This window comes from Tilletiaria anomala, assembly GCF_000711695.1.
Source record: "Tilletiaria anomala UBC 951 chromosome Unknown K437scaffold_68, whole genome shotgun sequence".
In the NCBI taxonomy this organism is placed as follows: Eukaryota; Fungi; Basidiomycota; class Exobasidiomycetes; order Georgefischeriales; family Tilletiariaceae; genus Tilletiaria; species Tilletiaria anomala.
The window spans coordinates 43,529-58,193 of NW_013546954.1; the positions used below are offsets into that span (position 1 = coordinate 43,529).

The 14,665-nt window shown below is 53.8% G+C and overlaps 7 protein-coding genes across 7 annotated transcripts; 2 read left to right on the forward strand and 5 right to left on the reverse strand.

The window, feature by feature from the left end:
• Nucleotides 1-325: 325 nt before the first annotated feature.
• K437DRAFT_257797 (mitochondrial carrier) lies at nt 326-2,067 on the reverse strand. Its single transcript, XM_013386657.1, has 4 exons — nt 1,834-2,067; nt 1,356-1,635; nt 660-1,283; nt 326-580 (listed from the first exon to the last, which is right to left on the reverse strand). Exons 2-4 carry the CDS (start codon nt 1,619-1,621, stop codon nt 517-519), a joined length of 954 nt encoding a protein of 317 aa, XP_013242111.1. The 5' UTR covers nt 1,622-1,635; nt 1,834-2,067; the 3' UTR covers nt 326-516.
• Nucleotides 2,068-2,446: 379 nt separating this feature from the next.
• Nucleotides 2,447-3,713, forward strand: K437DRAFT_257798 (acyl-CoA-binding protein). The gene is made up of 8 exons (XM_013386658.1): nt 2,447-2,680; nt 2,900-2,949; nt 3,032-3,084; nt 3,161-3,182; nt 3,261-3,312; nt 3,378-3,398; nt 3,483-3,501; nt 3,575-3,713. Exons 1-8 carry the CDS (start codon nt 2,627-2,629, stop codon nt 3,616-3,618), a joined length of 315 nt encoding a protein of 104 aa, XP_013242112.1. The 5' UTR covers nt 2,447-2,626; the 3' UTR covers nt 3,619-3,713.
• On the reverse strand, nt 3,653-4,968 carry K437DRAFT_237648 (uncharacterized protein). The gene is made up of 6 exons (XM_013386659.1): nt 4,853-4,968; nt 4,707-4,767; nt 4,523-4,618; nt 4,395-4,451; nt 4,260-4,327; nt 3,653-4,160 (listed from the first exon to the last, which is right to left on the reverse strand). Exons 1-6 carry the CDS (start codon nt 4,855-4,857, stop codon nt 3,917-3,919), a joined length of 531 nt encoding a protein of 176 aa, XP_013242113.1. The 5' UTR covers nt 4,858-4,968; the 3' UTR covers nt 3,653-3,916.
• Nucleotides 4,969-5,912: 944 nt separating this feature from the next.
• On the reverse strand, nt 5,913-8,201 carry K437DRAFT_159464 (uncharacterized protein). The gene is made up of 3 exons (XM_013386660.1): nt 8,085-8,201; nt 6,160-8,016; nt 5,913-6,086 (listed from the first exon to the last, which is right to left on the reverse strand). The coding sequence occupies exons 2-3, from the start codon at nt 8,000-8,002 to the stop codon at nt 6,052-6,054; spliced, it is 1,878 nt and encodes a 625-aa protein (XP_013242114.1). The 5' UTR covers nt 8,003-8,016; nt 8,085-8,201; the 3' UTR covers nt 5,913-6,051.
• A 278-nt stretch (nt 8,202-8,479) lies between these two features.
• Nucleotides 8,480-8,937, reverse strand: K437DRAFT_269345 (uncharacterized protein; the record flags this gene model as incomplete). The annotated part of the gene is made up of 2 exons (XM_013386661.1): nt 8,480-8,705; nt 8,903-8,937. The coding sequence occupies 2 exons, from the start codon at nt 8,935-8,937 to the stop codon at nt 8,480-8,482; spliced, it is 261 nt and encodes an 86-aa protein (XP_013242115.1).
• Nucleotides 8,938-12,323: 3,386 nt separating this feature from the next.
• On the forward strand, nt 12,324-13,802 carry K437DRAFT_257802 (putative 40S ribosomal protein S3). Its single transcript, XM_013386662.1, has 2 exons — nt 12,324-13,264; nt 13,340-13,802. Exons 1-2 carry the CDS (start codon nt 12,693-12,695, stop codon nt 13,542-13,544), a joined length of 777 nt encoding a protein of 258 aa, XP_013242116.1. The 5' UTR covers nt 12,324-12,692; the 3' UTR covers nt 13,545-13,802.
• K437DRAFT_257803 (uncharacterized protein) lies at nt 13,697-14,563 on the reverse strand. Its single transcript, XM_013386663.1, has 5 exons — nt 14,361-14,563; nt 14,058-14,199; nt 13,978-13,986; nt 13,869-13,908; nt 13,697-13,797 (listed from the first exon to the last, which is right to left on the reverse strand). Exons 1-5 carry the CDS (start codon nt 14,412-14,414, stop codon nt 13,779-13,781), a joined length of 264 nt encoding a protein of 87 aa, XP_013242117.1. The 5' UTR covers nt 14,415-14,563; the 3' UTR covers nt 13,697-13,778.
• Nucleotides 14,564-14,665: the final 102 nt, after the last annotated feature.

The window sequence follows — 14,665 nt, forward strand, 5'->3', positions numbered from 1 at the left end:
TCTGTGCGCAAAACACTACCGCATGTGGGCGATGTTCCGCTCTTTCGATGTCCCCCACCTTGAAGCAGCCACACTTCGTCTCAAGGGCCCACCTGCTGATATTGATACACCACCCACGAAAGGCATGAGATGGACCTCGCAGCGCCACAAGCTCATCTACAGCACCACGTTCCAAGCTCATTGACATACGCCAGCACAGACTACGGGGCTAAGCCGCGATCACAAACATAAACTGCGCACCCACTCTCCGAAACCGTGGCCTCGATGCCTTCTTTCCTTATCATCGGGAAGTATGCGCTGAAATATGCGCATATGATCTAGTAAGTAAAAGAGAAATAGCTTGATGAATTTGCAAGAAAGACTTGTTTTGATTGCAACGCAAAATGGGACATCTATAGAAGCAGAGCTTAACGACAGAGGTTTCACCCTGTAGCCGGACGCGCAGAGATACGCAGGGAGCCCATTGATTGCGAACTACTGCAGAGACGGGTAACTGCGAGGCTAAAGTGAGGTTACTTAGCCCGAACCACCCTTGTAGACCTTGCCGAACATGAGCTCCTGGAGCTTGTCGTATCCAGAACTGTGAGCGGGGATTTAAATGCGGAGTGTTAGGTCCTGTTATTAACGACAAAGGGAGCAGAACAGCGAAAAATACTCACAGCACACCAGCGCCGGCAACACCACGGAGAATGTTGGCACCAGCACCCTTGAAGAGCGACTTGATGCCCTCCTTGGCGACAATCTGGCGACCAGCGTCGAACATGCCCTTGTAGTGAGGACCCGAGCCACCGGAGGTCATCATCATGCGACGACGGATGGTGTCGAGCGGGTAAGAAGCAACACCAGCACCAGTAGTAACACCCCAGCCGAGCAGGAATGATGCAAGGAAGCTGCCATCAAGAGCACCAGTGAGAACGACAGGCTTGAGCGAGTCGTACATGCCGAAGTAGAGACCACGGTAGACAACGATACCGACGACGGAAGGGAGGAAACCACGGTAGAGACCAGCAATACCATCCGAAGCGAGGGTCTTGCGGTAGACGTCAACGAGACCGTTGAACTGACGATCTCCACCGCCCTTGGCAGCAGACTTGGCGTCGTTAGCGAGACGAGTACGGGCGTAGTCAAGCGAGTAGACGAACAGAAGCGAAGAGGCACCGGCGGCACCACCCGAGGCCAGGTTGGCCGAGAGCTGCTTCCAGTATGGGTCGGTCTTCGGAACCTTGAAGAGCGCCTTGAAGTAGTCCTTGAAGGCGAAGTTCAGGGCCTGAGTAGGGAAGTAACTGTGAAAAGATGAGAGGAATGAAGCATGTCAGAAGCGAGGTTCGCGGGCCAAGGATAAAAGGGCAACGTACCGAATGACGTTGGCAGTGTTACCACGCCACAAGGAGGCAAGACCCTCCTGGTTGTAGGTCCTGACGAAGCACTCGCTGATGCCCTTGTAAGGAGTGGCGAGACGGCCCTGCTTGATCATCTCATCCTGGTTCTGGATGAGCAGCTTGACACGCTCGATCGGGGCGGCAGCGGTCTTCGAGACGGCGGCGGAGACACCGCCCATCATGAAGTCCGCGAAGAAGGACGACACATCGCGCTTCTTCTGGGAGTCGGCAACGCTACCCATTTTGGAGGATGAGACTGTGTAACAAAAATAATTGGCACTGTCAGCAAGATATCCAAGTGATCGTCACTTGCGGGCCCGACACAGAGAGGCGCAAAGGGCGGCGTGGAAGTTCGCTGACAACGCGAGACCGATCGTCTGCGTGCGTGACTCCCACGCCAGCCATCACTGCACTTCTGCGGTTGTACCCAACTCAGACATGTGTGCCCACTCACCTTTACTGCTACAAGGAGTGGTGGTGGTAATACAGGGAACTACCCTTTGGTCGTGATGGATGGTGGTCGGAGGGCAATAAGAGTTGAAGTTCTTCATGAGGGGAAGAAGGAAGGAAAAAGTTTGGAGAGAGGAGAGCAAACCGCGCGCCGGCTGCTGAGGATGCTGGCGGTGTTCCACTCACACAGACCAGGTGCGGGAGCAGCGAGAAAACAGGTTCACAGCTTCCAAATCACTCCAACCTGGCCTGCTGGCTCCGCTCACGCCTGCTAACCGACGAGAGGAGACGGCCAGCAAAACGCCAGCCGGCCGTTTCCGAAGCGAAACGCGCAAGTGCGGAACCGTCAGTTCAACCACGCGACGCAACAGTTCGGCGTGCAAAGAACTAAAGACTTGAGAGTCCGCCCAAGTCCTGTTTTCAAATGTGAAAACTCACCAAGCGCGCCCGGGCCAATCAGTTTCCTACTGTCGGCTGGTTGCGGGCCTGATCGCAGGCGTGTTGCGTCTGCTTCCGCTATTATCAGAGAACGCAGCAGTCAGCAGTGCACCACTCTTTCGCAATGCTCTGGCCCAAGTCCCAACGCCGCCCAGTTGCTAGTAACCCATACTCAATTCACAAAGTCGGAGGGACGATGCACGACGGCACCCCCAACCTTCGTGGGGTTAGCATCTCTTTCATGTCAACATCACCCTGTCTTTACAAAAGAGTGCATCTTTCACCTTATTCTACCCTTTATCCTCACACGCAGCACCCCCCGACATTCTAGTCCTAGATCCAACCAAGTCGCATCGACAATGTCCGCCGCTAATTTCGAGAAAGCCGTCGCTGTCGTCCAGGGCATGCCCAAGGTACGTCATTTGGCCGAAAGGATTGTCAAGCAGGTCTTGCTTGACTCTTGAACAGCAGGAGGGCGTCCAGAGCCGGTCGCGATCCATCGTGCGCTTGTAGAAAGCAATTGCAGATGCGAAGAGCATGGAGCGGCATCGTTGTAGATTGTTTGCGACTTGCCCGACAGGTGAACAAGGAGAGCTGACCATGAAATTTTCCCACCTCTTGCGCGCGTTCAGGATGGCCCTGTTCAGCCAACCCAGGCTGAACAGCTCAAGTTCTACGGCCTGTGAGCTCATCAAATAAGCTATCCGTAGCTGTTAATAAATGTTTCCAGTGCTGAGTCTGTTCTCGCGCTTCCCATCTCGCAGCTACAAGCAGGCTAACGTCGGTGACGTCAACACCTCTAGGCCAGGCATGATGGGTACGCAGTTCTCACCCTTGATCATTTGGGTACATTCGGTTCCGACTAATACTTACATCATCTTTTTTTCTGTCAGACTTCACTGGCAAGGCTAAGTGGTTTGTATACAGTGCATTAACGCCAGTGTGCGCCTTTTGGACCGGAAGAACTGAATCTGGGTGACTTACTTTGCATAGGGACGCTTGGAAGAAGGAGGAGGGCAAGTCTCAGGAAGACGCAAAGAAGGATGTGAGCTTCTGCGGCAGTTTGCAAACGCTTTCGCAATCAGCTGACCCCATATGTTCCGTGAACAGTACGTCGAGGCCTTGCTCGCGGTATGTTACACCCGTTTCGGATGGGCTATATGCTCGCTGCGCCTTGCTCATATGCTTTTTGTATTTGCTTTGCCTTTTCCACAGGTCCTCAACAACCACGCTGGTGAGGATGCACCCACTGAACGATCATTAACGCGAAGCTAACTGTCCTTCCACTTGCCGTATACCTATGCTAGACGACGAGCAAGCCCAGGCGTGGATCAAGGAAATCACCGCCTAGATGCATTCAAGATGGACGGTTACTCTTTAAAAAACTGTATTGCACGCAATTTGGCGACCCGCATTTGATATCACATCGGGATTCGAGCCATAAAGAGTCTCTGGATGGAACCGCTTGGTCAGCCCATGCAGAGGGTTCGCTTTGTGCGTCGGAGAGGCGCGACCGTTGCCACAGCCACCTTTAGATGCCAGATTTCCTTTCTCCTCTTGAATTGAGTCACAAATCGACAATCGTGAACAATCGGCAGGCAAGAGCAGCGGTGCGGGCGGGGGATTGCAACCATTAAATTTTGCTACTCTCAGCTCCAATCTAAGTCATCGTCGTTCAGATCCACTAGCGCCCCAGCGCCTCCACCGCTTTCTAATTGAGCGGCTATTTCCTGCTGTAGACCCATCGGCGCTCCTGCTGTTCCAGCCACAGCTCGATCCCGCAGCGCACCTTGCCAACCGCCTTCGTCAATTCGTTCTGATTCCTGTGCAGACTCATCCCGCGCAAAGAAGTCTTTTCTTGGATCCCATTTTCTTCGGTCGTCTTTGATCATCCTGCATGAGCCATAGAAGCGAGTTATGGAAAACGCCGTTCAGTCCTCTCGCCAAAGCATGTCAAACAGTTGAATTAAAACACATAGTTTAAAAACGTACCTGTTGTCGACCCGAGCATCTTCCCCTTCTACTCCAACGACTGGTGTCGGGGTTTTCGCTTCAATAACCTACAAGAACGATGACGAGCACCATAAGTATCAATATCTGGACATTTATGCTCAATGGGCTACCTACGTAGTGATTATCGCAGTGTGGGCAATATTCGTCCGACTCTTCGAAGACTGCCATATCCTGTGAACGAGAGTGTAGTTGTCAGAACTGATCTCGTAGGGGGCAGCCCGATAAGTGGATGTGTTTCGCACTTTCCGAAACGCTTTCCGACATTTCTTGCAGATGAAGGCCATCTCCACCGTCTTTGCTAGCCGATGGGATTGACCTTCGGCATGGCATTGCGGGCACTGGAGGATCATGCGAAGCGTGCATTGTGCAATGCTTTCAGCTGTGTGGCACCAGAAATTGGCTTCGATGCTCGATCCCGCGACTTACATCGTACCATTTCTGGCAGCAAGGCGCTCGCACTGATACTTGTGCGTTCAAAATGTGCTTGCTGATATGAATGCCAAACAGCCAGGACAGATGTCAGACACCTCAACACACTCTTTGAAACGCCATGAACGAAGCTGGACGCTCACCACATGGCGATTTGCTTGCCAGCTGCTTAGATCAGATTAGAGCAGCACAGATACGAAGGCCGCGCAGAGCTCCACATTAATCCCGAATCAGGGTGACGATGCACAGCTAGTCAATTGTGCGGTGTGTGAGAATATCACAAAGACCATAAAGAACGCGTAATTACGAAGAAGGGCTTTCACAGGTGCGTGTTGCACAAGGCACGCTTGTCGCGTTTCGCGCCGTACGCTTATAACATATGCACAAGCCGCGCTCCCCAAATAACAACTTTAACGCTTGACGCTGTCCGCATCAAACATGCAATACGATCTGAATAGTACGGAGCGAGCTAGGATGGGTATGACATTAAAGGACGTGATACGCGGATAGCCGCTAACAACGCAATGCTATTCGTACATACAATGCACCTAGAACTGCGAGGCGGAAATGCCGGCTTGCGAGATGGCAGATAGCACAGCCGGATTGATACTCGCGCCGGTAGAAATACCTGATGCAGTTGGTTGAGCGACCGCAGCAGCCGTCGCCGTCTGCGACAGCCTCAACTTTTCTGAAACAGCACCTGAACTAACGAGAATCTGATTGAGGAAGGACTTGGCGATCGCTGAGCTCTCAGCGGCATCGAGTGACTGCGTGACCGTGACGATTGATGTCGCAGGTGGAGCGGTTGGGGTTGCATTAACGACAGAGAAAGGTGGCGAAACTGTAGCGGGTCCTGTCAGAATCATCGTAGTTCCGGTCGAGGATGCTACTGGCATTGAGGCAGTGGAAACTTGGGCCAGCTGAGACAGCTGAGACAGACCTCGTTGCACATCGGCAAACGAGAGAGGCAGCAATTTGGCGTCGAGCACGATGCCGTTGACCACCAGGAAGATACCGAGGAGCAGAGTGCCCCAGGAAAGAGCTTTGAGCGTGCTCGAAGTCATAGGCTTCGATGTGCGCACAGAAACTTCGCCTGGATTCGACGGTGCCTTCTCTGAGAACAAGCCAGGCTCTCTTCGCGACCGTGGACGTGGTGTCAGACTTACTGCTGCCTCTCCAAGAGATAGACTCGGCGAGCTGAATTTGCTTAGAGTTTGCCCTGCGAAGTACGAGTGACTGGAAGAAAAGGAAGTGGAAGGTACCGGAATGTGACCATAGTTGTCGCTGTAATCGGGATTGTCGAGGCAGTGTGGACGCACGTCTGTTGGGAGGCTCTTCGGGCTTAGAAGCGGGCCGATTGCCGCCGAAGGAAACCAACTGCGGTGTGCTCCGCGACCACCCCAGCCGTCAGGACTCATGCCTTGGTTGAACGAGTCGGCGGGCGCCTCACCTCGAATATTGGATGAAAGCAACTTTAGGGGTCGCGGCTTGAAAGACCCACGCTGATCCTCGGTGCAATCTACACCACTGCTGCTAGAAAGGCTCTTGGGGAGAAACGAGCTAAGCTGCGTTGCGGCTTTGCGGCTAGCAGCGAGCTTCGCATCGCCACGCGTCGTACTGGGGATGGCAGTGGCACCCGATGTGCGACGTGAGCGGCATCCAGAGACGATCCGGGGCATGAGCTCTACATGCAAAGCGCGAATGCGGGTGGAGAAGCTACTAGCGCTGCTCCGTTGACGATGTTGGAACTCGCTCCCTGTCTGCTCCTCTTCAAGCACCCATGTTTGGAGGCCGAGAACGGCTGGCTCCTCGAATTGGTCTTTCTCCATCCCCAGCCGCTGCTGTTCTTGCCTCGCACGCTCTTCTCTTTGATTAGACCATTTCCATCCCTGCGCCCAGAAGGGCGTTCGAGGCTCAGACTGCCCATCCTCGTCGAGATCTTGGGAGGACCGTGCGGCACCGAGGGCGCGAAGTATGTCGCTCAGAGGAGAGTCCCTCCGGGAGCTAGGCTCAACCACCGTTCCTGGGCTGCCTGGAGGCATGTCGAGCGTGATGTGCGAAGTAGGGCGAGCACGAGTGAAGCGCGCCAACAAGGAACTAGACCGGCTGCGTAGCCCACATACATGATCGGAACTGCTTGTGGGTCGGACGGTGGAATTGGTGCGTTGTCGGAGCTGAGAAGCTGGGATCTCAGTAGCGGATATCGCCGTGATAGCAGTCGGAGTCATGGCGATGCTAGGTCTGGAAGAGTCGTTGTCCAAGATGACGGTAATATCGTCGCCTTCTTCCCGCTCTGATTTACGCCAAGCGCTACCGACGCATTGGAATCGACGGCTCAGGCCCGAGTAGCCTCGCACATGGTATCCGCCACTACTGTTGGCCTGGTCCTCGCTTCCGTGAGCAGAATGAGGCAAGCTAGGACGCTGAGAGTTGCGCTGGCTTTCGCCATGGATACCGGAGGACGCTGCAGCTGGACTGAGACTCGCATAGGTGCCAGCCGAATGACGAACGTCCAACGAAGCCGTTGCGGAAGGTTGTTGCTGCTCAGGTGCGGGTGGCCGCCCCGTGCTAGAGCGCTCGCTCGAGGGACATGTGTGAGTGCTGGTGCGCTGGCGAGCACGGCGCTGGTCAGGAGATGGTCGAAAATGCGCTGGAGTGAGAACGCCTGAGGCAAGGACTCCGGCATCTGATGACGAGCGACGCCTGCTAGTGACGGTAGCCGAGATGGATGTTTGGCTTTCCGCCCGCAAAGTGCTGGTCATGTCGTCGCTTTTTTCGGCGATCAACGACTGGCGCGATGGCTTTCCTGAGTCGACGAAGCTCATCAAAAGCTCTTCTCGCGGGCTGGAGGACATGCCTTCGGGGCTGAGGTGCTCCCGGCAACGCGAAGCGTTGCTCTTAGCCGTTTGCTCGTTCTCGAGAACGCGCGGAGCGTCGAAGATCTCAGCATCCAAGATCTCACTGGATATGGATTGCTGCCTCAAGGGATCGGAATTGATGCTCGGTTTCGAAGAGGCTTGGGGCAGGGAAGACGAAGAAGAGAACGGCGTTGGCGTATCCACACCGGTTAGGTTAAGCACCTGCTGCCCTGCATGGTTGCGGCTAGTTTCCATGGCAAGTGCAACGATTGAGGATGAGGAGCCCTCACGGCTAGGCCCTGTGACTCGACGTCCCCGGGGGGATTTTGGCGCCCTCGGAGGTGGAGATAGGCTGAAGCTTGGTACCCAAAACCACTCGTCATTTGGCGCGGGATACGCCGGAAAACAGTACGATGTTTTGGGCGAAATAGACATGTCATCGAATGGACCTGTAGTTCGAAAGCTCGTTGATCAGCCATTCATGCGTCTTCGGATACACACGCGGATACGTATGCACCTCGCGCAAAGACGGTCTACCGGTGCTCTGAAACAGCAGAAGGGCTTGTGATGATGGCTGCAGCTTTCAAGGGCAGGAAAGGAAAGAAGTTGAGATCAGGGAATCACTGATGGCTTGAAGGGGAGAGTACTCAGTCCAAGCTCTCTCTTTAAACGTAGCGAACATTGACATTGCAAGGCCAATGGTCCGTTCATTTACATCGAGTGGCACACAAAAGGCTTGACAGACTGGCGTCGCCTAAAATCCAGATGAAGGCGATTCAAATCGATTTGTATAGTACTTGTGGTTGCAATACTGGACTGATGAATGCGGATTCTGTTCTTTCCTTGGTGAGATTCGGCCTTTGTCTACCGCAAAGGGTGATCGACAATCGCGAAGTGCAGCGGAAACCACAATTACTGATTGAGCTCGGCCGAGCGCTTGGCGAGCTCATCCTTGCTGAGGGGCTCCTCGAGCCTAGATGCCTGCTCGGAGCTCAGAATCTGAGGGCCAGGCTTGGCCTCATGGGCAGCTTGGGCAGCAGAGCGAAGCCCGTCGCTGTGGAGCGCGGGGTCATTGTTCGGGTCATTCGCTGCGTAGGACGTGAGGTCAATTGAGGAAACAAGACAGAGGTCATGAGTGCTGAGGAAGCGGAAATGATAGAGAAAGCGCACTCACTGGTTGCCGGATGAGGCCTTTATGAGCACACAAAGCATACGGAAAAGCACAAAGAGGCAGAATGCGAAAACCAGTAGACCGCGAGCGCGGCTCGCACGACTTGAGCCTTTGTGCTCGGGGACCCTGGTGCACGCCTAACATCGGCTCATCGTGTCACTCACTGGATCGAAAAGGTCTGTTCTTCTTTGTCTGACATGACGGTAGTTTCTAGCGCTGTTTTGTACGTGATTGACGGTTATGGATGGACGCAGATGGCAAGTAGGCGAGCTGATAATATGGATGCACCATAAAAGCAAGCAAATGTGCAGTCAGTGTTGTGGTATGATGCGGTTGCATGGAGTCAAGTGAGAAACAGCACAAGCACGGCATTTCGCAGGAGCGGCGCTGCAGCAGTCAAAGCCAGTCCACGGTCGGCGATTTCGTCATTGTCGGCGACTTCTTTTCGTTCACGTCCCGTCCGTCAGTGAAGGTACGCACATCTCACAGTTACCCTATACAAGGTTGGAGGGGGAGAAGAGAAGGTCGTTGGCATTGATCTCACATGGATATGTTCCTGTATCGGCTGCAAAGGGCGTCATTGCCGTATAGGGCCCATGGGTGTTCCACTCCAGCTCATGGAGATGCTGTTATCAGACATACGTTCAGAGCCATGTGCCGTACGCAGGGCTCGTATGTTGCTCAAGCCTTGCTGAGCGCCCGTCACACCTCGTTCCCGCTCACCGCATCCACTCGTCGCCATCGCGACCTAGCGCGGCTTGCATATCAATGCAGCCATGTTCACTCTAGTAGGCAAGAAAGATTCTCTGTCCTACCTCAACTTCCTCCCGCCTTCCCCACGCAATGTAAGAGCCGACATTGCCGCTGGTTGGAGCTTGCAGGCGCCAAGTATTCATCAAAGTTAGAATACCCCCGCTCCAACGCCGCAAGACGGCCCCGACCTGCGAATGGAAAAATACCGATGTTTCGTTCTTGATGGCCTGATGAAACTGCAGACGGTCCGAAACATCCGCGGCTCAAGAGTCTCAGGGCAAAATTGTCAGCGCAGGATCCGCCAACGCAATCCAATCTCGAACACGAAATACAGCCGATGTTTAACCTCTGCCGCTTACTAAAAGGGATACGGTGCGTGAGCCAAGGCCCTGCTTGCAAAATCGACTTCAAACGTCTACATTATTTACACCACAAAGTTCTCAAACAACTCCGCCAGAACCCAGTGATCGGAGTAAATTCCTAATGAGCGCGTAAGCACTTCAATCTGAGAAGCTCAAAAGACCTCGATCCCAGTGATCGCGTACAAGCGTCAAACTTCAATGCAGCCGCATATGTTCATTATCGCAAACAAGGAGGAATCTGCGCTTTCCGTAGAGATACAGCTGCCGCACAGGGGGCTTCGATTCGACAGGTCAAAACACTGCCCATCAATACTGTTCTTTCCAATCAACTTTTCTTTCTGCCTGCCCTCTACAATCAAAGCCAAAGATATCACTGAGGCAAGTGCCGGTAAGGACCTCGTATGTGGGCGTGACGGCGGCCGTACGCTGATGTTCAACATTCTTGCGCTTGTTAGAGAAGTTGGCGCGATGCAGCAACAGCACTTCTGAACACCTGCACCTCGAGGCGTCGCATTGCTGCCGATAATCTGCCCGAACTCGATGAGTGCGAGTTGAAGCTCATCGGCACCGATTTGGCGTTTCTCAGTGTCGCTTTACAGCGAGAACGTTCAATGCAGTGAGTCAACACAGAGAAGAAAAATTTTGATGGAGTTGCGACAACAAAATGCCGCTTGTGCAGACGGCCTGTTAGACTCAGCCTTCAAAGAATCATACTCAACATTAAATGCGAGCTCAAACGTCATACGCGGCCCAGGCGGAGTTCGAGGGCTGCCAAGGACAAGCTCACTGTGCCATTAGCCCTGCATGCTCGTGAAGGAGGGCGTTATTGCACCAAGCCGAGGCAGGGAGACGTCATCCCCTTCACGGGTCTTCCCTTGCTGCCCATCAACCCTCGTCCTAAATACCCCGATGTGGTGCCGCCTGCCAAGCAGCCTGGGGTCACGTGTCTACCCACAATCCGTCAAGCATCTCCATGCAAAAGACAGGCAGGGCGCGACCTCGGCATCGAACACAGCAATGAACATTGGACGGCCTCAGGGTCATCGCAAATCCACGGACGTGGCCTTCTGTAAACGACAAGCTGTGCTATCGCAGCCGCGTGCGCGATGCACCTCTCGATGCCCGATATCAATGGCGTGACTGCGCTTGTACAGATCGATGATCATCATGCTAGCATTTGGGAGCTGGCGAGGGTGTGGGAGGCACTCTATCCAGAACGAAATTATAGGGAAAAATTGCATGTCTCTTTGAAAGTGTTGAATAGCATTTCATTTCACGCACTTTGTGCATGTGTCTAATCATAAGCACAATAGACAAAAAGGATGTCGCGGAGAACGTGCAGGCTGTGGCGATGGACGCTTGGCAAAGCCATGCTTTCTTCAAAGCCCACGTTGTACACCGTCCCTGCGCACCTCTAGCTCAGCTCTGAACTTCCGCCCTGACTACCGCTCCGGTCCAACCTCGAGGAGGCGATGACCGGGTGGCGAATGGCCAGGCGTTCCAATGAATGGAGCTGCGGACGCGAAGCATTGCTTTGACGAGGCAGTCAATTTTGTTGGGTATGACACAAGTGCTGACCGTAGATGGCTGACACTCTGAGAGAGAGTCAGCTTGCCCTCTTTTGTCGCCTCGATCTTGAAGCAGATCGACACGAACGTAGGGCCGGCACAGTGCTCTTAAGTCCCAACAATGGTTCAGTCATGGTGGCATGTACGGCTAGTCTAGCATTCCTTCCGGTACATCGCAGAACTAAAGCTTGAAGATTGAAGAAGAGATCGTTTCACCACTAGAAATACAATCTGAGCAGGAAAGGGAGTGCGTAACAAGATCAGCGTTTCTGAAATAAGACCTCTCAGCCTAGAGTACGAAGCCCTTTGCCTGCCACGCTTCAACGCTCTAAAATCCTTCAAAAAGTATTGAACGGCTCAGAATAGTCTTTAATGGCGGCATCAAAACCATGAGAACATGACCTTGAATCAACGTAGAGGTGCCAGATGTTGAGCGCAAAGAACTACGTTTGCACGCAGTTCGTATACCAGCGCCTTTTCTTCCTTGCCGGTCCGGTACCTTCTCCTTCACCACCCACAGCTCAAAGCGACAGCACAGTCATGAACTGAAGTCCATGATACTAGACCCCTCTACTGCTCTTTGACTCACCTTTGCCGACGTTGATGCGGGAGCAGCATTTTGGTCGGATAGCAGCGTCTTCGGCCCTTTTATGAAGCGGCGAGAGGGAGCAGAAACGGCGAGAAGGGGGTGGTGACTCTGCGCGAGTTGCAACCCTAAAATATAATACACCTGGCGCTGCGGCATTTATTCAGCCCTCGCGCTACGGCGCTTAGCCACGACACCAGGGCGGTACGCCTCAGCAGGCCGTAGAAGTCGTGTCCGGCCGCTTGCGAAGTTACGTAGCGAATGCTTTCAGGGCCTGCTTCCTATATTGCACATTACGTCGCGCTCCCTCCTACCACCTCGATCCAGCATCTAGCAGCCAGTCAAGATGTCTAACGTCAACATCAGCAAGAAGAGAAAGGTAAATATCAGCTCCTGCTTCGAATGGCACGCTGTTGTGCTGTGGAATTGCACCGCAAGTGTCTTGATTTAAGAAATGTGGAATGTGTCCTCGATGGAGCGGCACCAGGGAGCAAACATTTATCGAGAGTGACGCGACAGGTATTGGGAATGGAAGAATTGACAGGCAGGAAGAGAAAGGCCGCGTGGTGGATATGCGTTGCATCCTTGACTGAGTGCAAAGCATGACTATGGAAGCCCAGTAGAAACAGGTTGGAGCAAGCGCAAGGTTGAAATCGCCAAACGTTTCAAATGCCGTCAATTTGGAATGCCGTCTGATTGGCCTTCGCTCTTTGTTGTCCCGCAGTTCGTCGCCGACGGTGTTTTCGCCGCCGAGCTCAACGAGTTCTTTACTCGTGAGCTCTCGGAAGAGGGATACTCTGGTTGCGAGGTCCGTGTCACCCACGCCAGGACCGAGATCATCATCCGCGCCACCCACACCCAGGAGGTTCTTGGCGAGAAGGGTCGCCGCATTCGTGAGCTTACCGCTCTTGTTCAGAAGCGTTTCCGCTTCCCGGAGGGCTCCCTGGAGCTTTACGCCGAGAAGGTCCAGAACAGGGGTCTCCATGCGGTCGCACAGTGCGAGTCGCTCCGTTACAAGCTCCTTTCCGGTCTCGCTGTGCGCCGCGCCGCCTATGGTGTCCTCCGCTTCGTCATGGAGTCGGGTGCTAAGGGTTGCGAAGTCATTGTCTCGGGCAAGCTCCGTGCCGCTCGTGCTAAGTCGATGAAGTTCACAGACGGTTTCATGATCCACTCTGGTCAGCCCGTCCGCGACTTCGTTGACGAGGCTGTTCGCCACGTTCTCATGAAGCAGGGTGTTCTTGGCATCAAGGTCAAGATGTGAGTAGCACATTTCATTTACACTCCCGTAGCGCTGGCACTGACTGGACTCGAAATCCAATCACTACTATTTAGCATGCACGGATGGGACCCCACCGGTCGCGCCGGCAAGGCCTTCCCGCTGCCGGACGCTGTCACGATTCTCGAGCCCAAGGCAGAGCGCGAATACACTCAGCCAACATCGGAGTCCAAGATGGCCCCACCACCAGTGCAGGAGGTCCCTCAGGCATACCAGCAGATGGCTCCTATCGATACCACTGCTCAGCCCGAGGTCATCTAGAAGACTCTCCGCAAACTCTCGCTTTGCACAACTCGCTCTCACCTCGATTCCGAAACCCCAGCCCCCTCGCCAGTGCGCGCCCTGTAGTTGCTTCAGGCGAAGTATCGTTTCACTCAATAGCAACGCCACACGAAATGCATCAGAGTGCTTGGCACGCGTTGAACAAACATTCTCCGTCTTGAATCATATGCTACAGTCACAAGCAAGAGTATGCCGACGTCTGAGACGGAAATATTAATCCTCGGGGATGTATCTGAGCGCCGCAGCCATTCAGCGGTTGTGAGTTCAGCTCCTAGATCTTGAAAACGGGACGTGGCAACCCACCTTCGCCGAAGTGTACGGTACTTCTTGAGGGAGTACAGTGCTACACATGGAGCCGTGGCGATAGACCCATGAGAATATTGCTTTCCATTTGTCTTCATGCGTAACTTACCTTCAGTTTCTGGAAATGGGCAGGGAGAGGTGAGGAGACTCAGCTTGCGAGCGTTATTGCGGCATCAGATGTGTGCAAACCTTTTTGAATGTGTTCCCCTAGCGCCAGTATCTTTTCTACCTCTGCATTCTCTGTGAGATTAGCATTCTTAGCCGACATGGATCGCAGCTTGCCGAGGAAGTTGTACGATGGCTCAGGGTACTCTCTGCCTAAGCGGTGCAGCTGGACCGGTCGAGTCACCACCGCATATCGAGTCACACGTGGGTATCGGGCAGGGCAACCGACAGACGATAAGAGACATAGAAAGAATAACATGTACGCCAGTTGTAGTACAGATGAGTACATACCAGCGTCCACATTCTGCAGGCAACGAAGAGACTCACCGTCTTGTAGAGCCCAATAGCGCGGGCTCGCAACGGATGTCCCACGGGTGGCATCCCGGTTGCTTCTTTCGAATGATGAGTAGGCCTCACGCAGATTCTGGAAGTCTATAGGGCCTGCCTACTGCACAAACTTAGACCCAGCTTTGCATCGCGAATTAGATGGCGCGATACATTGTAAAGTAATGCAATCATGAGTAGCGCTGTAATGGTCGCGTAAAAGGTTGGTGGAGAGGGGAATACTCGTGGACCCATGGAGGACCGAATAGGTGACAGCGCGGAGGCCACAGACGTTTTGTGTCACGTCA